Source organism: Nyctibius grandis, chromosome 2, assembly GCF_013368605.1.
Source record: "Nyctibius grandis isolate bNycGra1 chromosome 2, bNycGra1.pri, whole genome shotgun sequence".
Taxonomy (NCBI): Eukaryota; Metazoa; Chordata; class Aves; order Nyctibiiformes; family Nyctibiidae; genus Nyctibius; species Nyctibius grandis.
In genome coordinates this window covers 101,459,289-101,475,980 of record NC_090659.1, presented here as the reverse complement: position 1 = coordinate 101,475,980, position 16,692 = coordinate 101,459,289, and the positions used below count along the sequence as shown (strand labels likewise).

Here is a 16,692-nt window from a genome sequence, read left to right as displayed (position 1 = left end):
TTCTTTAGTGTATGCAAATTTATTCAACTCTGCCATTATTTATTTACAACTAATGACTGATACCAAGAGATGAGGTAAAAAGATGAGGTATTGATATGAGTATAACATTTAAAAATGCAATTATCATAATGTATTCTCAATGGCAATGTAACAATACAAAATACTGTGGTAGCTGAATGGTAGACATGGCATAATGTGCATTTTAAAGAAAACTTATTATTTCATTTATACGTGGCTTAGAAATGCCAGAAGCACATGACAGAGCTTCTCCAAGGGTAGGAGGACAACCCTACCTTGCTCACAGTGGCAGGTGGCACAGGGCCCCTTCCAGCTGAGCTTGTCAGACAGGATAAAATCACTGTCCAGGTTTCCCCTTCATTTCCTTAAGAAATTATTTACTGTCAGACAACTGCCATTCCCAGGGACAGAAAAATTCTGCGCCCATTAATACTGAAGCCCTATTGTATTCATTTATGCAAACTAACATAGGAGAAGTGCTCTAATTGCTTGTGTTTTGGAAAACAGCTGGCACAAAACCTGCTGCCATGGCTACAGGCATTTGGGGAGGAGGTGCCGCTTTCTGGGATGGCAGTCCTGATGGAACTGGGGGACTGGCCTTGCCCCACCAGCTTGCAAGCCACAGCTTGCTCCCGGGAAGGCTGGACCTGGGCAGTGGTGGTGCCTTGCAGCTGGCAGGTGACTGCCATACCTCAACATGGCCATGTAAGGGTGTGAGCGCTCCCCTGTCTTTAAGACTTAAAAACATGGAATAGTTGCACATTGCAACTGTTGTTGGCTATAATCTCAAGGCTGAAGCTCATGGGCAGCCAACCTCCATGATCCTATGAGTTGCACAATAAAACGTGGGTGAAACAGCTCGTGGGAGAAGACAACAGTGACCTTTTTGGGGTCCTGCTTCTCCACAGGGAAACCATGCTGAGTCACCCTGCCCCTGTCCACCCCAAGCTCCCACCAGATTGCAGGGCTGTCTCCCACCAGCACAGCCCTTATGCATGTGCATGATGGCATGTGGGACCATGCTCTAGCAGCTATCAAAGACCACACATGGTCCACCCCACAGTCCCCATACCTGGAGCAGATTCAAAGCACTGGCTTTGAAGAGACTTCCCCGTTCACTGAATCAGGGCACAAAACTGTAGCTTCGTGTAGGAAATGTATCCCACTTAATTGACCTCCTACTAAATCTTAGTGGATTTTGTTGGAAGGACTGAGCTAAAACACTGGCTAGGAACGACTCAGCTGGTTTATGCAGCAATAAATAAAGTCAAGGTGAACAAATGCAATTAATGAAGAACAGTATTAACAGGCTTGTACATTCTTATTGAATCATAGATGTAATATCATTTTTGGTCTTAGGTTAGTTAAAAACAAAACGGAACCCTGCCTCAAAGGTAACGTCGACAAATTATCATTATTATTTTTAAAGCATTCTTCCATTAGCAAAATAATAGGTCCCTGAAAATGAAATGATAGAATAGGCTTAAATGGCTCCTACTCCTCATAGTCAGGGGCTAATCCTGCTCCCACCAATGCCTACAGAGGCAGGATCATGCAGATCAGTGCAATATAATATGAAAACGCTTGCTGTTACTATAAAAGCAATCTTTCCAAGCATAGTCTGCATTTAGTCTTTTAAATCTCCAAGATGTGTTTAAAAGCTTAAATAAAGTTTAGTTATTTGTATAGTAAGAATATTAAAAGGCATGGTGTTCATCTGCACATCTTTGTGCCCACTGGATGTGGAAAATCTGCTTTGGAGTTTCTTAACAATTAGCCATCTCTATGGGAGAAGGAAAGAACAACACAGGAACACTTCCTCAGAACCTAGACAAAATGCTAAAAAAAAAAAAAAAAGATTTACAGCTTAATAACTTACTGGTCTGATCTCAGACACCTCAGTACACACAGCGTTATCTTGTACTCTCCAAGAATGAGCAGTTACGTTGAACACTGCACATAGTGAGGTTCTCTAGTGGCAGATACACCATTAATTAAGGTGATAGGTAAGCTTTCAACACCTTGTACTAACAGTCACAAACCTCCTGCAGCTGAATACAAATGGCCTTCAAAATGTCTATCTCAGATACATTTCCATGTATTTTATTTGGTGAAACTGATCCACTCCTCATTATTTTTAAACATACAGCAGCCTCCCTCCTCCTTAGTTCTTTTAATTCTTCCTACATCTGTTTCTAGGTACCTTCTCATAGCATACACAAACACGAAACATATTTGAGAACAGGCGTTTCTGTTATCACACGGATTATGTCTGGTAGCCCTGTGATAATAGCAAACACAGCTTATGTAGCAGTGACACACTGAGAAACAAGTGACAGATTCATTTAAGGTCCAACTGATGCAAGTGATTTGCACTGAGTTATATACAAAATAATTAATTTATACATATACATATATATAGATATAATATAGATAAATATATACATACTGTACACAATTTATTTACAATTAAAATATGCTTCTTGGAAGCCTTTAAATACCAGAGTTATGCAACACACAAGTAATGGCAATAGTCTGATTTTAAAGTAACAATGATAAAAGCTCTCTGAAGAAATGTTTACTTCAATAATTGAAATTAATACAGAACAGATGTGGCAGGGGGAGGTGAAGTCTCCAGAATAAAAGAACTTTCCTATAAAATTCCTCTTTCACCTTTGTACAGACCCAGGTCTGGTAAGATTTCTGCAGCTTAAATAAGATCTCTGCTTTCAGTATCCCTGTTCCCTGCCAGACCCTGATTTATGCTCACACGCTCCCAGGAACACTTCCTCAGATTTTCGTTTCTGGTCCCTCGGCAATCAAAGGCTGAAATGAGTTTCTGATCCTGGCAACTTCTGCTGCACACAGATGTCCAAAGCCTTTGTTGTACCACTCTGGGGAATGTCCTCTGAAGAAATGGAAAGAGAATTGTTGAGAAACTCAAATACTCGAGAAATATGCCCCGCAGGAACAGGTTTGCCATGCTTCCTACTCCCTGCTGGCCACAGTGGTGGTGGGGACTTCAAATACTTGTCATTGTAAGTGTACTCTGAAGTTCTCCCTTGCAGTAATCAAATAAGCAGATTTTATTTCTATGATCACATCATAACAGCGGTAGACGCTGAGCAGAGAAATGAGCTTGGTGGATAGAAAAGACTGCAGGGAGACTCCAAAGCAGCAAAGCTACGTTGACCATGTCCTCTGTTCCCAACATCTCCCCTCCCTGAGCTGAAGGTCTTTGCCCTGCTGAATGGACATCTGCTTTTTGCAGGTGGGATACTTACTTTAGGTCAGTTCTGCAGATGTGGGTCAGCCTGGCCTTTCCTGAGCCACATGGCTCTATCAAGTACTGAGAGTCCATCACGATGGCTCGCACAGCTCCCATAAGAGGAGCCTCTTCGTGCTCCACAGAGATGGCAACCAGCATGGACATGCCCTTTGGCAAATCCGTCCTCCATGTCCTGCAACAACACATTCAAGATGGAATCACTTTAGTAAAGTTTTGGGCACATGAGTAAGAACCAGATTTAAAGTTACAGTTTGCTTGTCTGTCTATCCTTGTTGTTGCCTTCAATGCCACTGGACTGTCCTAGGAGTCCCTGGAGGAGTTTCGTGTTCCCCAGTTGGGAGTCTGACCATGATGTGGAATGGCCACCTATCTACATTGCTGCAGGCTCCAGGTGGAGAAGTTTTACTTCTCCACATGAGCATTTTGTAAAACAGGGCATGATACAACCTTTTGCAGACAGAGAGAAGTTTTGGAAAGGAGATAAAGTGAGCATAAGCCATCCAGCAAAGGCTGAAATGTTGCATTGCACCCATGCAGAGTTACAGAACAACAGATGCAGTTTAGCACAGCAGAAATCCTCACTACTACCCACACTGACTTCTGAAACGTCCAGAACATGTTTCAAGGGCATCTTAATTAAAATCTCCTTTCATTTTTCTCCCTCTCCCAAGTTTTTAGCCTCTCTTAAATGCTGCAGAAGTTTTCCACCAAGTTGAGGAGACCTAGACTTCAATACTTAACATTTTTTTCTTGTCCTGTAAGCATTCTCTACATATTCTGGTGTCTCACATCTTTCTCATCATCTGCCTTGAATCTCACAGGACAGGTCTATGCTCTTTCCTATGCTGTGGGAAGAAATGAGAAATTCCCACTGTGTTGTGTAATGTGCATCACTTTGCCATGGACTGTCTGAGACAGGGATTATGCTACCTTGAGAAGTATCATGTTTTAGCATGTAAGATGTTTTCAAGGACCCTTGAAGTTTGGACTTCAGCAGATAATTTTAACATTCTGCATTTTTCTTAGAAGATACTGACTTCAGAAGGTTTTACACGTGTCTGTGCATTAATAAAAATGATGAGCTATCTCGGCAGATGAAACACATGGAGAGTAGGAAATTCCACCTCAGATCTACTGTGAAATGCTGAACCATCTACTGTGAATGCCTGCACAGTGCTTAGATGTGACCGTATTGTTTTCGTAAATACATGGCACTTCCTTGGGCCATTTGTGAAGTGGAATCCCAGAGACTGCAGAAGACTTAAGATTCCTATTCCTGGTTATACAGATTTAGGCCAGTTTCTGTACTTCTCTAAATATCTTACAGTAGTAAAAAATGGGCATGGCACCTAACTCACAGAGACGCTGTGATACTTAACGAACATTAAACATTTGAGGAATCTTTAATGAAAAGCGATGCCTGTGCAGGGCAGCTGAGAGCTGCGTCAGATCCCAGGCATATGAAACATTGCCCCTATCCTCTTACCATTAGAGTCTTCTCAAGGGAGCCTAATCCCCTTGTTATGACTGTCAAATTGAAAAAAAAAGAACAGCGAAGTTTATTCTTTCACAGCCAAAAGTTTGATTGGGAAGGGTAAAATTGCTGTCCGTTAAAATATATTAATTCATATCTCCAGAGGTGAATTATAATTTCACTGTTCACTTCCCACCAATCATAAGGTATCAAATTGACTGCAATATTGCTGCCTAACCTTGCTCTAGACTTAATGATACAAATCAAGAGACAAACAACAGAATCTGACAGATCTGCCTGATGGCTGTCTTCAGCCCTTAAAAACCCATCAGGATTCAGTTTTATGATATGTATTTCAGTCCTTGGGGGTCATTCTGCCTGGGTTAGTGAAAAGAATGAGAACTCAATGGCAAGATTTTTCTTTAACTGATGTGACTGCACAGCAGGTCTTTAAAGAACATAAACTACCGTGAAACCTAATAGTGAACTAAGTGGCAAATAAGAGGACAGAATTACAGTAATCAAAACCTCCCCACTGCTCCCAGGCAATCTTCTTGGTGCTATGCAGAGGGCCAGATTTATCACTGGTTTAAGTCAATAATATTATTTGAGAAAAATAATTATAAAATAATTAATTTAGCCCAGTATACTGTGGGAAGGCAAAGGAAATAGAGTAATGGGGGGAGTGGTGTTTTAACATTATAAAGAACTTAAATAAAATATTTTTTTTAAATATTCCCCTAAGAGTTCCAATAATTCTTCCCTTATGCCAACAATATCTGCATACTGTCATTCTCTAAGAGAATACTAAAGTTCACAGAAGGGATGTACTATTATAATTATTTTTCATTGGACTAATCTTTTTTCCTTCAATCTTTGTTCCCTCTAATACAATTCTGACTCACTGGACTATTTCCTTTGTCAAAACTCCTTAGTATTTCTCTGGCACATCATTTCAATCAAAGAAAGCAGAGACCAAGAATAGGAATGTACAAAATCATCCTGAAATAAATAACTGTAGGACTGACCCTGTAAGTGAAATACGTCAGCAGCTCCACAATAGCTCCTAGCAAGCAAAGGGCCAGGATTTCAAAGGCAGAAGGTGCGTAAGAGGAATTTTTTTGTCTGTTCTGTATGGGCAGACAGACAATGGCAGAACTGGGACTCAATTTAGAATATTGATACACAGATATACATTTATTTGAGAGATGTCATCCCCTGTCAGAATACCTATCTACTGCCTCTTTGTGTTCATTACCACACTAGGATTTTTATCGGTTAGCATTTCTCCAACTGCACATCTAAAATAACAACTTATATAGACACTGTATAACAATCTTAGCTTAAAAGCATCACTATCTTCTCTACTAAACATTTGGCTCTTAAACATCAAACATTCCCAGGAGAACAGCAAAAGCAGTGTAAAAAACAACTGGGTTCTATTTGTTCTGTTTTGACAACAAACAAATCTAAGAGAGAACAGCAGCTATTATCAGACATCTGTTCTAAGGAATAAATGATATTTATGGCCTCAGGAGTATGTGCTGCTCAAATTACACCAGAGAAAAGGTCAGCATGCTCTAGGTGTACAGTTTTAATTCAGTTTGAGAAATCAGTGCTGCTGCCCAGAAGTAGAGTTCTCGAAGCACAATCATACAGATGCGAAGGCTGAGATAATACCAGGTCTTCCTTGTATGCACTGCACGAAGCAAAGGTACTGGAGAATTGCCCTTAGCTTACCTTAGAACAACAAAATCTCGGACGGGATGAGGAGCCATGCTGTTCAAAACATACTGGTAAACTTCTGTCTGCTTGTCCAGGGTCTCTACCACCTTCCACTGCAAGAAGTCCTCATCCCAGAGGTGACGTTCTCTCAGCACTCGGTTCAGGACAACTGATGGAGGGGCTTCAACTTCCACTGAGGCTTTCCAAAGCCTTAAGGGGTTCCCATCCCCAACCTGGAGTAAAGTAACAAAGAATGGAAAACCCTGTGATCTATATGCATATGTTCAGCAGAGGATCACTGAGGACAAAAACTTGTTATGGGCATCTGACTTCAGCTTAAAAGTATTCATATTTCCCTGCTAATCTTTACAATTATTGCTATTGCTGCTGCTCTTCTGTATGTGAAAACATATGCATACTAGTCCTGGATGGAAACCTGAAGTGATACATCACTTCTGCTCTCATATCAGTGTGTATCTGGACCAGTTCCCATAGTGCCAGTGGAGCTGCTGTATTATTTCTGGTGTGACAGACACTTTGTCAACCCCAAGCATCCTAAGTGTAATGAAGACTATGTGAGTGTAGAAGTAAAAACAGATGAAAGGAGGATCCGAAACCCTGGGCTGCAATAAAGCTACCACCTTTGTCAATCTGATGCACTAGCTGGGACTAAGGGTCAATTAACACTCCTGGTTAATTGGTGGAAGAGCAGAACACATGTTGATTCACTTATGTGTCAGATACACAGATGTTTGCTCCTCAAAACACCCACAAGGGAAGTGTTGGGAAAATGTCTTTCAGAGAAGGAACTCACAAACTGCTTGCTAACTCTCCCTCGCTCAAGGCCTCTTCCTTGTGACACCTCCACAGCATGCAATAAGGGGAGCAGAAAGCGCTAGGACACGTTGTGCTGGTTTGGACTGGGATAGAGTTAATTTCCTTCATAGTAGCTGGTATGGGCTATGTTCTGGATTTGTGCTGAAAACAGTGTTGATAACACAGGGATGTTTTCGTTATGGCTGAGCAGCGCTTACACAGAGTCAAGGCCTTTGCTGCTTCTCACACCACCCCACCAGTGAGTGGGCTGGGGGTGCACAAGGAGCTGGGAGGGGACGCAGCTGGGACAGCTGACCCCAGCTGACCAAAGGGATATTCCACACCATATGTTGTCATACTCAGCATATAAAGCTGGAGGGGAGAAAAAAGAAGGGGGGGACATTCAGTTTTATGGTGTTTTGTCTTTCCAAGTAACTGTTATGCGCAATGGAGCCCTGCGGTCCTGGAGATGGCTGAACACCTGCCTGCCAATGGGAAGCACTGACTGAATTCCTTATTTTGCTTTGCTTGCGTGCATGGCTTTTGCTTTACCTATTAAACTGCCTTTATCTCAGCGCACGAGTTTTCTCACTTTTACTCTTCTGATTCTCGCCCATCCCACTGGGGTGGGCAGTGAGCAAGAGGCTGTGTGGGGCTTAGTTGCTGGCCGGAGTTAAACCATGACATACGTCAAAGATGAATATCCTAAATTCCACACATACAGCATTTCTGCATGGTTTTAGGGATGTCATATTTCAGGCAGCAAACAGGTTAACTGTAAGCACTGGATCTTGCAAGCCCTGCTTTTCTAACCCCTCCCTACCCTGGCATCCTCACATACCAATGCTAGTGCACCAGAAACCTCCAGCACCTCCCACAGACCCAGGATGGTGTCCCCAGAAATCCACCTTCCACCCCTCCCACCTTAAATTATTTTATGTTGCTATAATTGCTTCTCCCCAAAGCTCTCAGTTCCCCAGTCCTCCTGCCCTAGAGCCCCAGGGGCTCCCAATCCCCTCTGTAGTCTCACATGCCCTTGACCCCAGACCTGTGCATGCCCCTATTCACTCCCTCCCCCACATCCTACTCCCACCTGAGCCCTGTTACTCCCTCCCCAACCTCCTGCAGTCCCTCCCTGGAGAGGTCACTCACAGAAGCTGGCTACAAACCGGAGTAACTGTGATTTCTTTCCCCTAACAGAGGGGTTGCAACTGCCCAAATAAGGGTAATGCTGCCTCTGGCCCCTAAGACCCCTTGCCCCCTCACCATCCACATCCCATACGCCTCCCAGTACCCTTACCCTACCTAACTACTGTCACCTACTCCTAATCCATCCCCTTCTCTTGCTAGCTGCCGCTGGTTTGCAGACCTCTGTTTTGCCATTGCATTTCCAGCAGCCCTGAACTCCACTGCCTGCAAGGACCCTGCAGCACCCTCCTCCTGGCTGCAGCAGTCTGGCTTTCCCTGCAGAAGTGATGGAGCCTGGAACAGCTTCAGAAATTTTGATGAAAGTTGCAGGTATCAAAAATCCACTGGAAACAAGGACAAGAAGATCAGGGATAAAACTGGCCATATGGCTGGCCTGGCTAAGTAAAGCAGTGAGCAGCCTGAAGAGGTTTTTAATACCTATGTTCTGGCTGTGTTCTCCAAACTGCTGGCAAACAACAGGAGATCATCAGAAACTTTGCCTGTCCCCCAGTCAAAGAGCTTACCCAGGTAGTATTATCTGTTGTTTGAAGTCTCAGCTTGTTCTCTTGTTGCATTGTTTGCTGTATAACTTACTTTATCCATTTTGGAGACCTTGGCTTGCTTTGTGTGACTTTTCCTGCAATCTCATACTTGAATCACTATTATACTACATTTTTAACTACTTGTAGTAGTCTTTTAAAAAAAATCATGTGCCTCACCAGACAGAAGGGTATGTATTTAGCCATGCAACAAGTCAGGGTGTCCCATAGCTAGGCTGTATTTTGTTTTGGTTTCTTTACTGCTTCTTCCACGTCTCCCCAAATTACCTTTTTGTAGGCGAGTTCTGTGTTCTCTATACTGGAACATGTGACCCATCCTTTGAATTTCTCTTTGGCTTCTTTCTGGAGATTCCGCATGAGACTTTCCAGGTACATCTGATAGTTCCCTCCTTCCTCATCCACTTGCTTCCCAAGCTCGTCCAGGGTGGGAGAATGCACTTCTGCGTCGACATAGGAGTTTCGGGACTGGGTGATCATCTCTTGCGGGACCTGTGCCACAGAAGGGAGGGAAAACACACAGGAAAAACCTCCTGCTGAGAACTTGTCCTTAAGGCAATGTGTTTCTAGGCTGATGGACCATTCAGCATCCAATTGCAATGAGCCTAGGATCTCTAAAATGGATACCTATTGCTTCTTATGCAAGATGAGAAATCAAAGTAATATAATGAAACAGTCCATGGTTCAGAATAGCACTACTCATGCAGAACCCTATTAGACTGATCAAGTGTATGTCAACACACCTATGTTATTCCTCTAGCCCTCAGAAATGTTGCCTTGTGCTTCTGGGGAAGGGGGATATGAGCATTATCTCTCCATCTGCAGTGAAAGATGCAGGGAGACTGCATCTCCCTATGTAATTTTAACTTTATTGCATGACACAGAGAAATAAAGTGTATTGGCTCTTCTTTTTGAGATTAATAAGTTTTAATTGAGGTGCTAAAAGAATTATAATAATATGAAATGTTAAACCAGCAGATTTTTATTTTAATCAGTCTAAAATTTCCTAATCCGATAGTTTGGGTTGAAAACTGCCAGATTAATTACCCTGCATTTTTAATAGTTGCGCCTTTGAATGCTAGAAGGGAACAGTCATAAAGAAATGCGATAAATAAACTTTAGATGGAGCAAGTTTACAAATAAGTGAGACACCATCAATCTCCGAGCTAATACAAGACAGAAAATGTAAGGATAAACATAAATACTTCAAAGGATGCTGCATTATACAGCCATGAATAATGCCGTTTGAGTCTCACTCACCTCAAAAAGTTTGTTGCATTCCATTATCATGTGAGCCAGTCCCTGAGTAGCTGCCAGGTTTTCACTGAGGTCCTTCTGATCTGGCTTCCCTGTTGCATATTTTTTCTGTATTACTCTGTAATTGAATTCAGTGTCTCAGGTAAAAAGAGCTGAATCTTTTTAATATGAAAGCAAACAGCAGCAGGATGTTCAGAACACCAGAGAGAAAAGCCTATCTTTAGTTTTTATTTATCACAAAGATTGCTCAGACTGTTGGGCCTTTTTTAAAAGAAAAATGTTTACCTAACATATTGTTGAGCCAAAGGTAAAAAGCAGGAAAGGTGAGGTATGTCCCACATTAGATGTTGTACATTTTGGAATGGACTTCCAACAGACATGATGTACAGTGTTTTATGTTATTACTGCTTAAAGCACTTGCTCAGATACTGGTTATACATGTACACGACCATGAATCTCAGTGTATTCTGAACCAGATGGGAAAAAAAAAAGGCAGAAGGGACATCAAATCGGGACCACTAATGTTTAGCAGGGTCTATGCCCTGTTTAGTCTATACTCACCATGTTACACATCATCTTAATGTGGCCTGAAATAAACTCAGTCTCCCAAGTGGCAGAATGTAGCCAGAAAATACAGAGTGAATAACCACTATTTATTAAAATCCTTTAAAACATGGTCTATCTTTGACTTCAACCAGAGCAAAATCAAGCCGTTTCCCTTCATGGAAGCCAACGTTACTTATGCAAAACTCACTAGTGCCCCATTAAAATTTCGAATGGAAGGCAGGCACTGCACATTCACAACAGACAGCCAGAAATGCCCGCTGGGCTTGTGAAAATGCCTTCTGTGCATGTGCAAGTGTGCTTCTGGCTCTGCAGCGTGGGCTTTCCCCTCTCATTGAAGCCATGCCCTGTGCAACGTGTGCTGGAAAGCAGATGCTTTGGATCCAAATTTTATCCTTCACACCTTTAGAAACACTGAAAGCATCATCTTGTATTAAGGATATGACTATTTATAGTGTTGAGAGGAAACTTACCTCGGTGAGCTTTCTTTCTTCACTATATTGAGGTGGAAGAGGGAAGGGGCCAGACAAACAGCTACGTTCATAGGGGTCATCTGATTCTCCTCCACAGAGGTGACGTCACTCAGGAAGCACAGCAGAGTCTGCAGAACCTCTCGGTTCTCATCGGACATCAGCATGATGGCTGCCTGCACCGCCTGCAGACGCTGCTCCTTGGGGACGTCTGAGGAAAAGCAAGTGACATTCAGGGGGGGTCAATTGTAAGATCAGATAAGGAGCCAGGAACAAGATAGAGTTAGCACAGGCATTCACACCCTGGGAATGTCTTTCTGGAGAGGCAGATGACAGGGGATGAAGGGCTGAAGACCAGCTGGTTGTTGGAGGGCTGTGGTATTTGCTCCTCCATCAAGCACAGCTTGCCTAGCTGGTGTATGAGATTTCTCTGTTCGTTTGAAAGACTGTTCCCCAAGAAAGAGACTGAACTTCATTTCAAGTTTATGAAGGGAGAGTAGTACTCAGTACTCATACCTTTAAATGGTATTTTTCAGGTTTCTTTTGTCCCCTGGGAAGACAGTTCAAAAGTGTTAGGGAAGCTCCGGGAAAGTACTTACACTTGTGTCCTAAACCGTAAAAGAGTTTAATGAAAGCGGTAATGGATATGCTTAAATAGCACCTCAGACAGATTAATTTCTAAAACTACCATAAGTTTTCTCAGTCTGGACTTAGAGCTCTCCTCTTGGTATTACATACACTCAATATAATTGAATGCAAGAAGAACAAAAACAGATTTACACCAGAGGGAACAGTCAGCTTTTAAGCTCTGCCTGCTAGCCTTGTACAAGCACTTTATATTAAAAGCTTTCAGACATAAATGTCAAACTGAACACAGCCCAATACTTCCAACTTTCTAGAAGTGGCAAGCCAGGTCTTTCTGAGAAGTCAGAGGAGCCTTTGCTAAATCAATGCAATGCTCCCCAGACAGCCTCCTGGTACTCCCTCACCTCTACTGTTGTGCTGGTAGGTCTGATGCATACAGAAGAAGACTGGCCAGCCCTTCAAGTCATAGGTAAGCATTAGGTAACTGAGGTTTTTAGGGAAACGGAGAAAGTTTCATCAATGCTATGCCATATAGACTACTACACTGATCATCTCATCCCCAGTCCTCTGTGTTACAGGAAATCAAACCATTCTGGATATATGAAAAAGGTCCCGGATATATAAAAAAAAGTTGTTCAGCAAGTCCCAGAAAATCAGAAATCCCTTGCCAATATACTAAGAGAGGAAAAATCCTTTCTAACTTCACATTAATAATTTGTTAAACAGGATGAAGGGAAAGAAAAACTCCCAGCTACAGATTTATTTAATTGCAGACATTATGAAATACAATTGGTATCCCAGCAATTTTCAACATTTTTCTCTCCGTGAAAGGAGTTTTGTCAGTACTGTCTAGAACAGAAAAATGTATTTGTTGTTGGTCACATGGAGAAAAACCCCACTGCTACTCATTCTTAATCCAAATGTTGGTCTTCAGTGTCTACAGAGCCCATCTTTTCCTGTTCCCACCTTGGTTTAAACAGACCCATCCTCAAGTCTTTCTGAAATCATCTAAAGAACTGGTGCAGTTCAAGAAAATCTTTCCTAGCACTTTTTTTCCCCTTCAATCAGTGCACAGAGTTCTTCCGACTTCCCACTGCAGCACCATGTCAGGTAACAGAGTCAGCCCATGCCCCTTTTTACAGCATTTTTTTGTTGGCTGGTAGCAATGTTTCACTGTTCAACTTTTTGGCGCTTGTGAATCCTAATGCCAGGCTCCCAACTCAGAGATGGGGATTCCTTCTGGCTACAGACCTAATAACACTGCAGAGTCCTGCATCTGGGCAAGAACAACCCCATGTACCAGTACAAGTTGGGGACAGACCTGTTGGAGAGCAGCAGAGGAGAAAGGGACCTGGGGGTCCTAGTGGACAGCAGGATGACCATGAGCCAGCAATGTGCCTTTGTGGCCAAGAAGGCCAATGGCATCCTGGGGTGTATTAAAAGGGGTGTGGTTAGTAGGTCAAGAGAGGTTCTCCTCCCCCTCTACTCTGCCCTGCTGAGGCCGCATCTGGAATATTGTGTCCAGTTCTGGGCCCCTCAGTTCAAGAAGGACAGGGAACTGCTAGAGAGAGTCCAGCGCAGAGCCACAAAGATGATTAAGGGAGTGGAACATCTCCCTTATGAGGAGAGGCTGAGGGAGCTGGGTCTCTTTAGCTTAGAGAAGAGGAGACTGAGGGGTGACCTCATTAATGTTTATAAACATGTAAAGGGCAAGTGTCATGAGGATGGAGCCAGGCTCTTCTCAGTGACATCCATTGACAGGACAAGGGGCAATGGGTGCAAGCTGGAACACAGGAGGTTCCACATAAATATGAGGAAAAACTTCTTTACAGTGAGGGTAACCAAACACTGGAACAGGCTGCCCAGAGAGGTTGTGGAGTCTCCTTCTCTGGAGACATTCAAAACCCGCCTGGACATGTTCCTGTGTGACATGATCTAGGTAATCCTGCTCCGTCAGGGGGATTGGACTAGATGATCTTTCGAGGTCCCTTCCAATCCCTAACATTCTGTGATTCTGTGAACACTGATGACACTGAAATCTGCCATGTCTCTCTTCCTTTGGCAAGGGGGTGGTTTACTCGCAGCCTCTTCTATGGCAAGATAGGACATTGCCAATTTTCATCAAGCAATAGTTTAAAGGCCATTTATTTCCAAGGACATGTAAAACATGTCCTTCTAGTGGATAATCTTCTCCTTGGCCACTTCACTATGGAAACAATTGTGATTGATTGCCATTTTATTAGCACCAAGAATTTCTGTTGCTTTACTGAACAAGCTCGCCGATGTGTGCGTAGGCAGACAAGACCTGTAACCTGTGAGAAGGAAAGAAGAGGGGGGAAATGATGGTCCAGGGCTAAGCACCAACTGTTTCAGTTCACTTGTGTCCCAAGACATCATGTATGACCCAATCCACTGAATTCATTTGCGATGCTGTCTCTCATGTGCAGGATCACAGCATTTCTCTACCAGCTACAGACACTGCTATGTTAAACACGTTAGTGACTATGTGCCACAGTCAGATTTTTACAGTAAAGGGAGGCACGGAAGTAACTTAGATTCTTTAGCAATGGGATTATAGAGTGTTTAAAAATGGCTTTCTATGGTTTTGGCAGCCGAAACGTCTGCAAGTGAAAAGACTAGACACAGTTCTCTTTAGTGCTTACAATTATTTGGCTTAGGCTGGCTGGGTATGCATTTCTGTATCTGCCAGAGCACCGGCTGAGTGGCCTTCATAATGGACACTGTCAGGAAAAAACTCGAATTCCTCTGGCTTTTCAGTGTTTTCCTCATTGTTTATTTCTCCCTCAGTCTGGAGAAGAGATACACAGTCATTTCCTGATTTACAGGGATTTTCATCATTTGGATGAATTTGAGTCTCAGATTTTGATGAAGACTGCTTATGATGAAACGAAAAGAAGTCATCCTCTGTTGTTTTTCTCTCTCTCTGAGATCTTTACATAGAAGCTGAGACAGTGTATGAAAGCACCTTGTTGCTTGCACATACATTTTATTGACTGTCATGAAAAGGCAAATAATCAAGTCACAGCAAGGAAGGGAACTGCATGGGCTCATATTCTCATCATCAAGTACCACTTCTCCATGCCCAGAAGACTTGCTTCTATTGAGATGTCTGCATGAAATGGGCCACCAGTTCAAAGAAATCTGACAAAAACATGAGTCTTCACACTTTTTATGTCGGTGGCAGCCTGTCCTTCTGGCTTCTTTCTGATGGTGAGGCTGACATTTTAAAAGCTTCTCAGGGTTTGAATGGTGTCTTTCCATTAAAATTACTAGTATTTTGACACTGAAACCTTTAGGCAGTTCTAAAAATCTCTCAGTGAAAGATTTTGAAGGTGGGGATGTTCTTCTATACATCTTGAAGGTGAGCAGAAAGAATCACACCCAGTGTTAACATAGCAAAATTATTTACAATATATTATGATACTATATATAATATTTTCTAATTCTTCATAATAATAAAAATATTGGAACTTACATTGGTAGATGTGTAGAAAAGTCTCTCCTAGCTTGCTTGTGAGAAGAGGTTCTGGCAGGTCCCTGAAAAATTGCTTTACCATGTCTGCCACATCATACGCCGACTGGTCTTCATAGCTGACATTTTCTGGGGAGCTCTCATTCATCTGACGCAGGGCCTGGATTCGGGATTTCACTCCAGATTTTCGAAACAGACCCACCTAAAAAGGCACCATGTTGAATTGAGTGAAAAAAAAAATGTTACTTAATGAATATATATGTATTAAAAAAATCTATGACAGGAGACTTTGATCATGACCAAAGCTCGGGTTGCTTATTTTACTCTAGGCAAGAACAAGAGAAACATGTGCAAATGTGATGGTCATGACTTGCCCACAGTCTTGTAGGCAAGTGCATGCTCTGACGGCAGGACTGTAAGGGTTAATACCACTGCCGCTCTGTATCCCATCCTAGAGGGAGCATGTGGCTTCCCTGCTGCCTGAAGAGTTTAAGCAGGATGCTCGGCTGATATAAATCAGCAGTGGCTTGCTTGGCTTGGGTGACTGTCTGTTGATTTACTCCAGCTGAGAATCTGGTTCCTCATGTTTATTTGGGTATGTATTTTGAAGACTAACTAAGAAACTAAGAAAATATTACGCTCAGCTAAGTAATAAATGCTGTGGCAAAAGATCAGTACATCCTGGTAGAGCTTTAAAATCAAAACCAAATCTATTTTTTCCCCTTCCTGCTCTCTGCTTCCAACAGTTCCCCAAATCCCACCAAAAACCCCAGTTCGAAAGTGAGGGCCGCAGAGGGATTACTTGTGCGGTGTCACTATGACACAGTTTTATCCTGTTTGCTCTCTATTCTAAAGGAAGTGGTAATTCTTCAAATGATGCCTTCGAGTGCCTCCACAGCAGTGCTGCCCTTTTACCGTCCTTCTCACCAGTGGAATTCCCCCGGGGGCGAATTCCTGAGCCTCAACCACATTATTTAATCCCAAGTGAGTTTACAGTGTTTCATTTGGGAAGTGTTAGCACTGTTTGCCTTCAGTTTTGCAGGGGAAAAGGTGAAATATTGAGAAAGACCTATGAAAAAGCCACATTTCAGGTTTGGAGTTATAGACTTCTCTTCCTCCATGCCCGCTGTCTTGCTGGTGGTCTGTTCAGCTTTCTGTGTGGTGTAGCCCACCAATAAAAATGTGTAAAGGCAAATGCCTTTTGGCCTTCCTCCCCTCACTTCTACGGGCACAGAGTTCACGAAGGTCTCTCCTCT

At 42.7% G+C, this 16,692-nt stretch overlaps 1 protein-coding gene across 4 annotated transcripts in view; it reads right to left on the bottom strand.

The window, feature by feature from the left end:
• Window positions 1-16,692, bottom strand: part of STARD13 (StAR related lipid transfer domain containing 13) — a 325,192-nt gene continuing 308,500 nt past the window's right edge. For 3 of the 4 annotated variants that reach the window (XM_068418853.1, XM_068418871.1, XM_068418861.1), the window contains 7 exons: window positions 15,440-15,638; window positions 11,362-11,569; window positions 10,328-10,442; window positions 9,338-9,559; window positions 6,522-6,739; window positions 3,303-3,479; window positions 1-2,926 (listed from right to left, as the gene is read on the bottom strand). In XM_068418853.1, the coding sequence (XP_068274954.1) occupies window positions 2,809-2,926; window positions 3,303-3,479; window positions 6,522-6,739; window positions 9,338-9,559; window positions 10,328-10,442; window positions 11,362-11,569; window positions 15,440-15,638 (1,257 nt within the window). In that variant the 3' untranslated portion in view covers window positions 1-2,808. The remainder of the gene's footprint in view (window positions 2,927-3,302; window positions 3,480-6,521; window positions 6,740-9,337; window positions 9,560-10,327; window positions 10,443-11,361; window positions 11,570-15,439; window positions 15,639-16,692) is intronic. The other variant, XM_068418877.1, reaches the window with a different exon arrangement.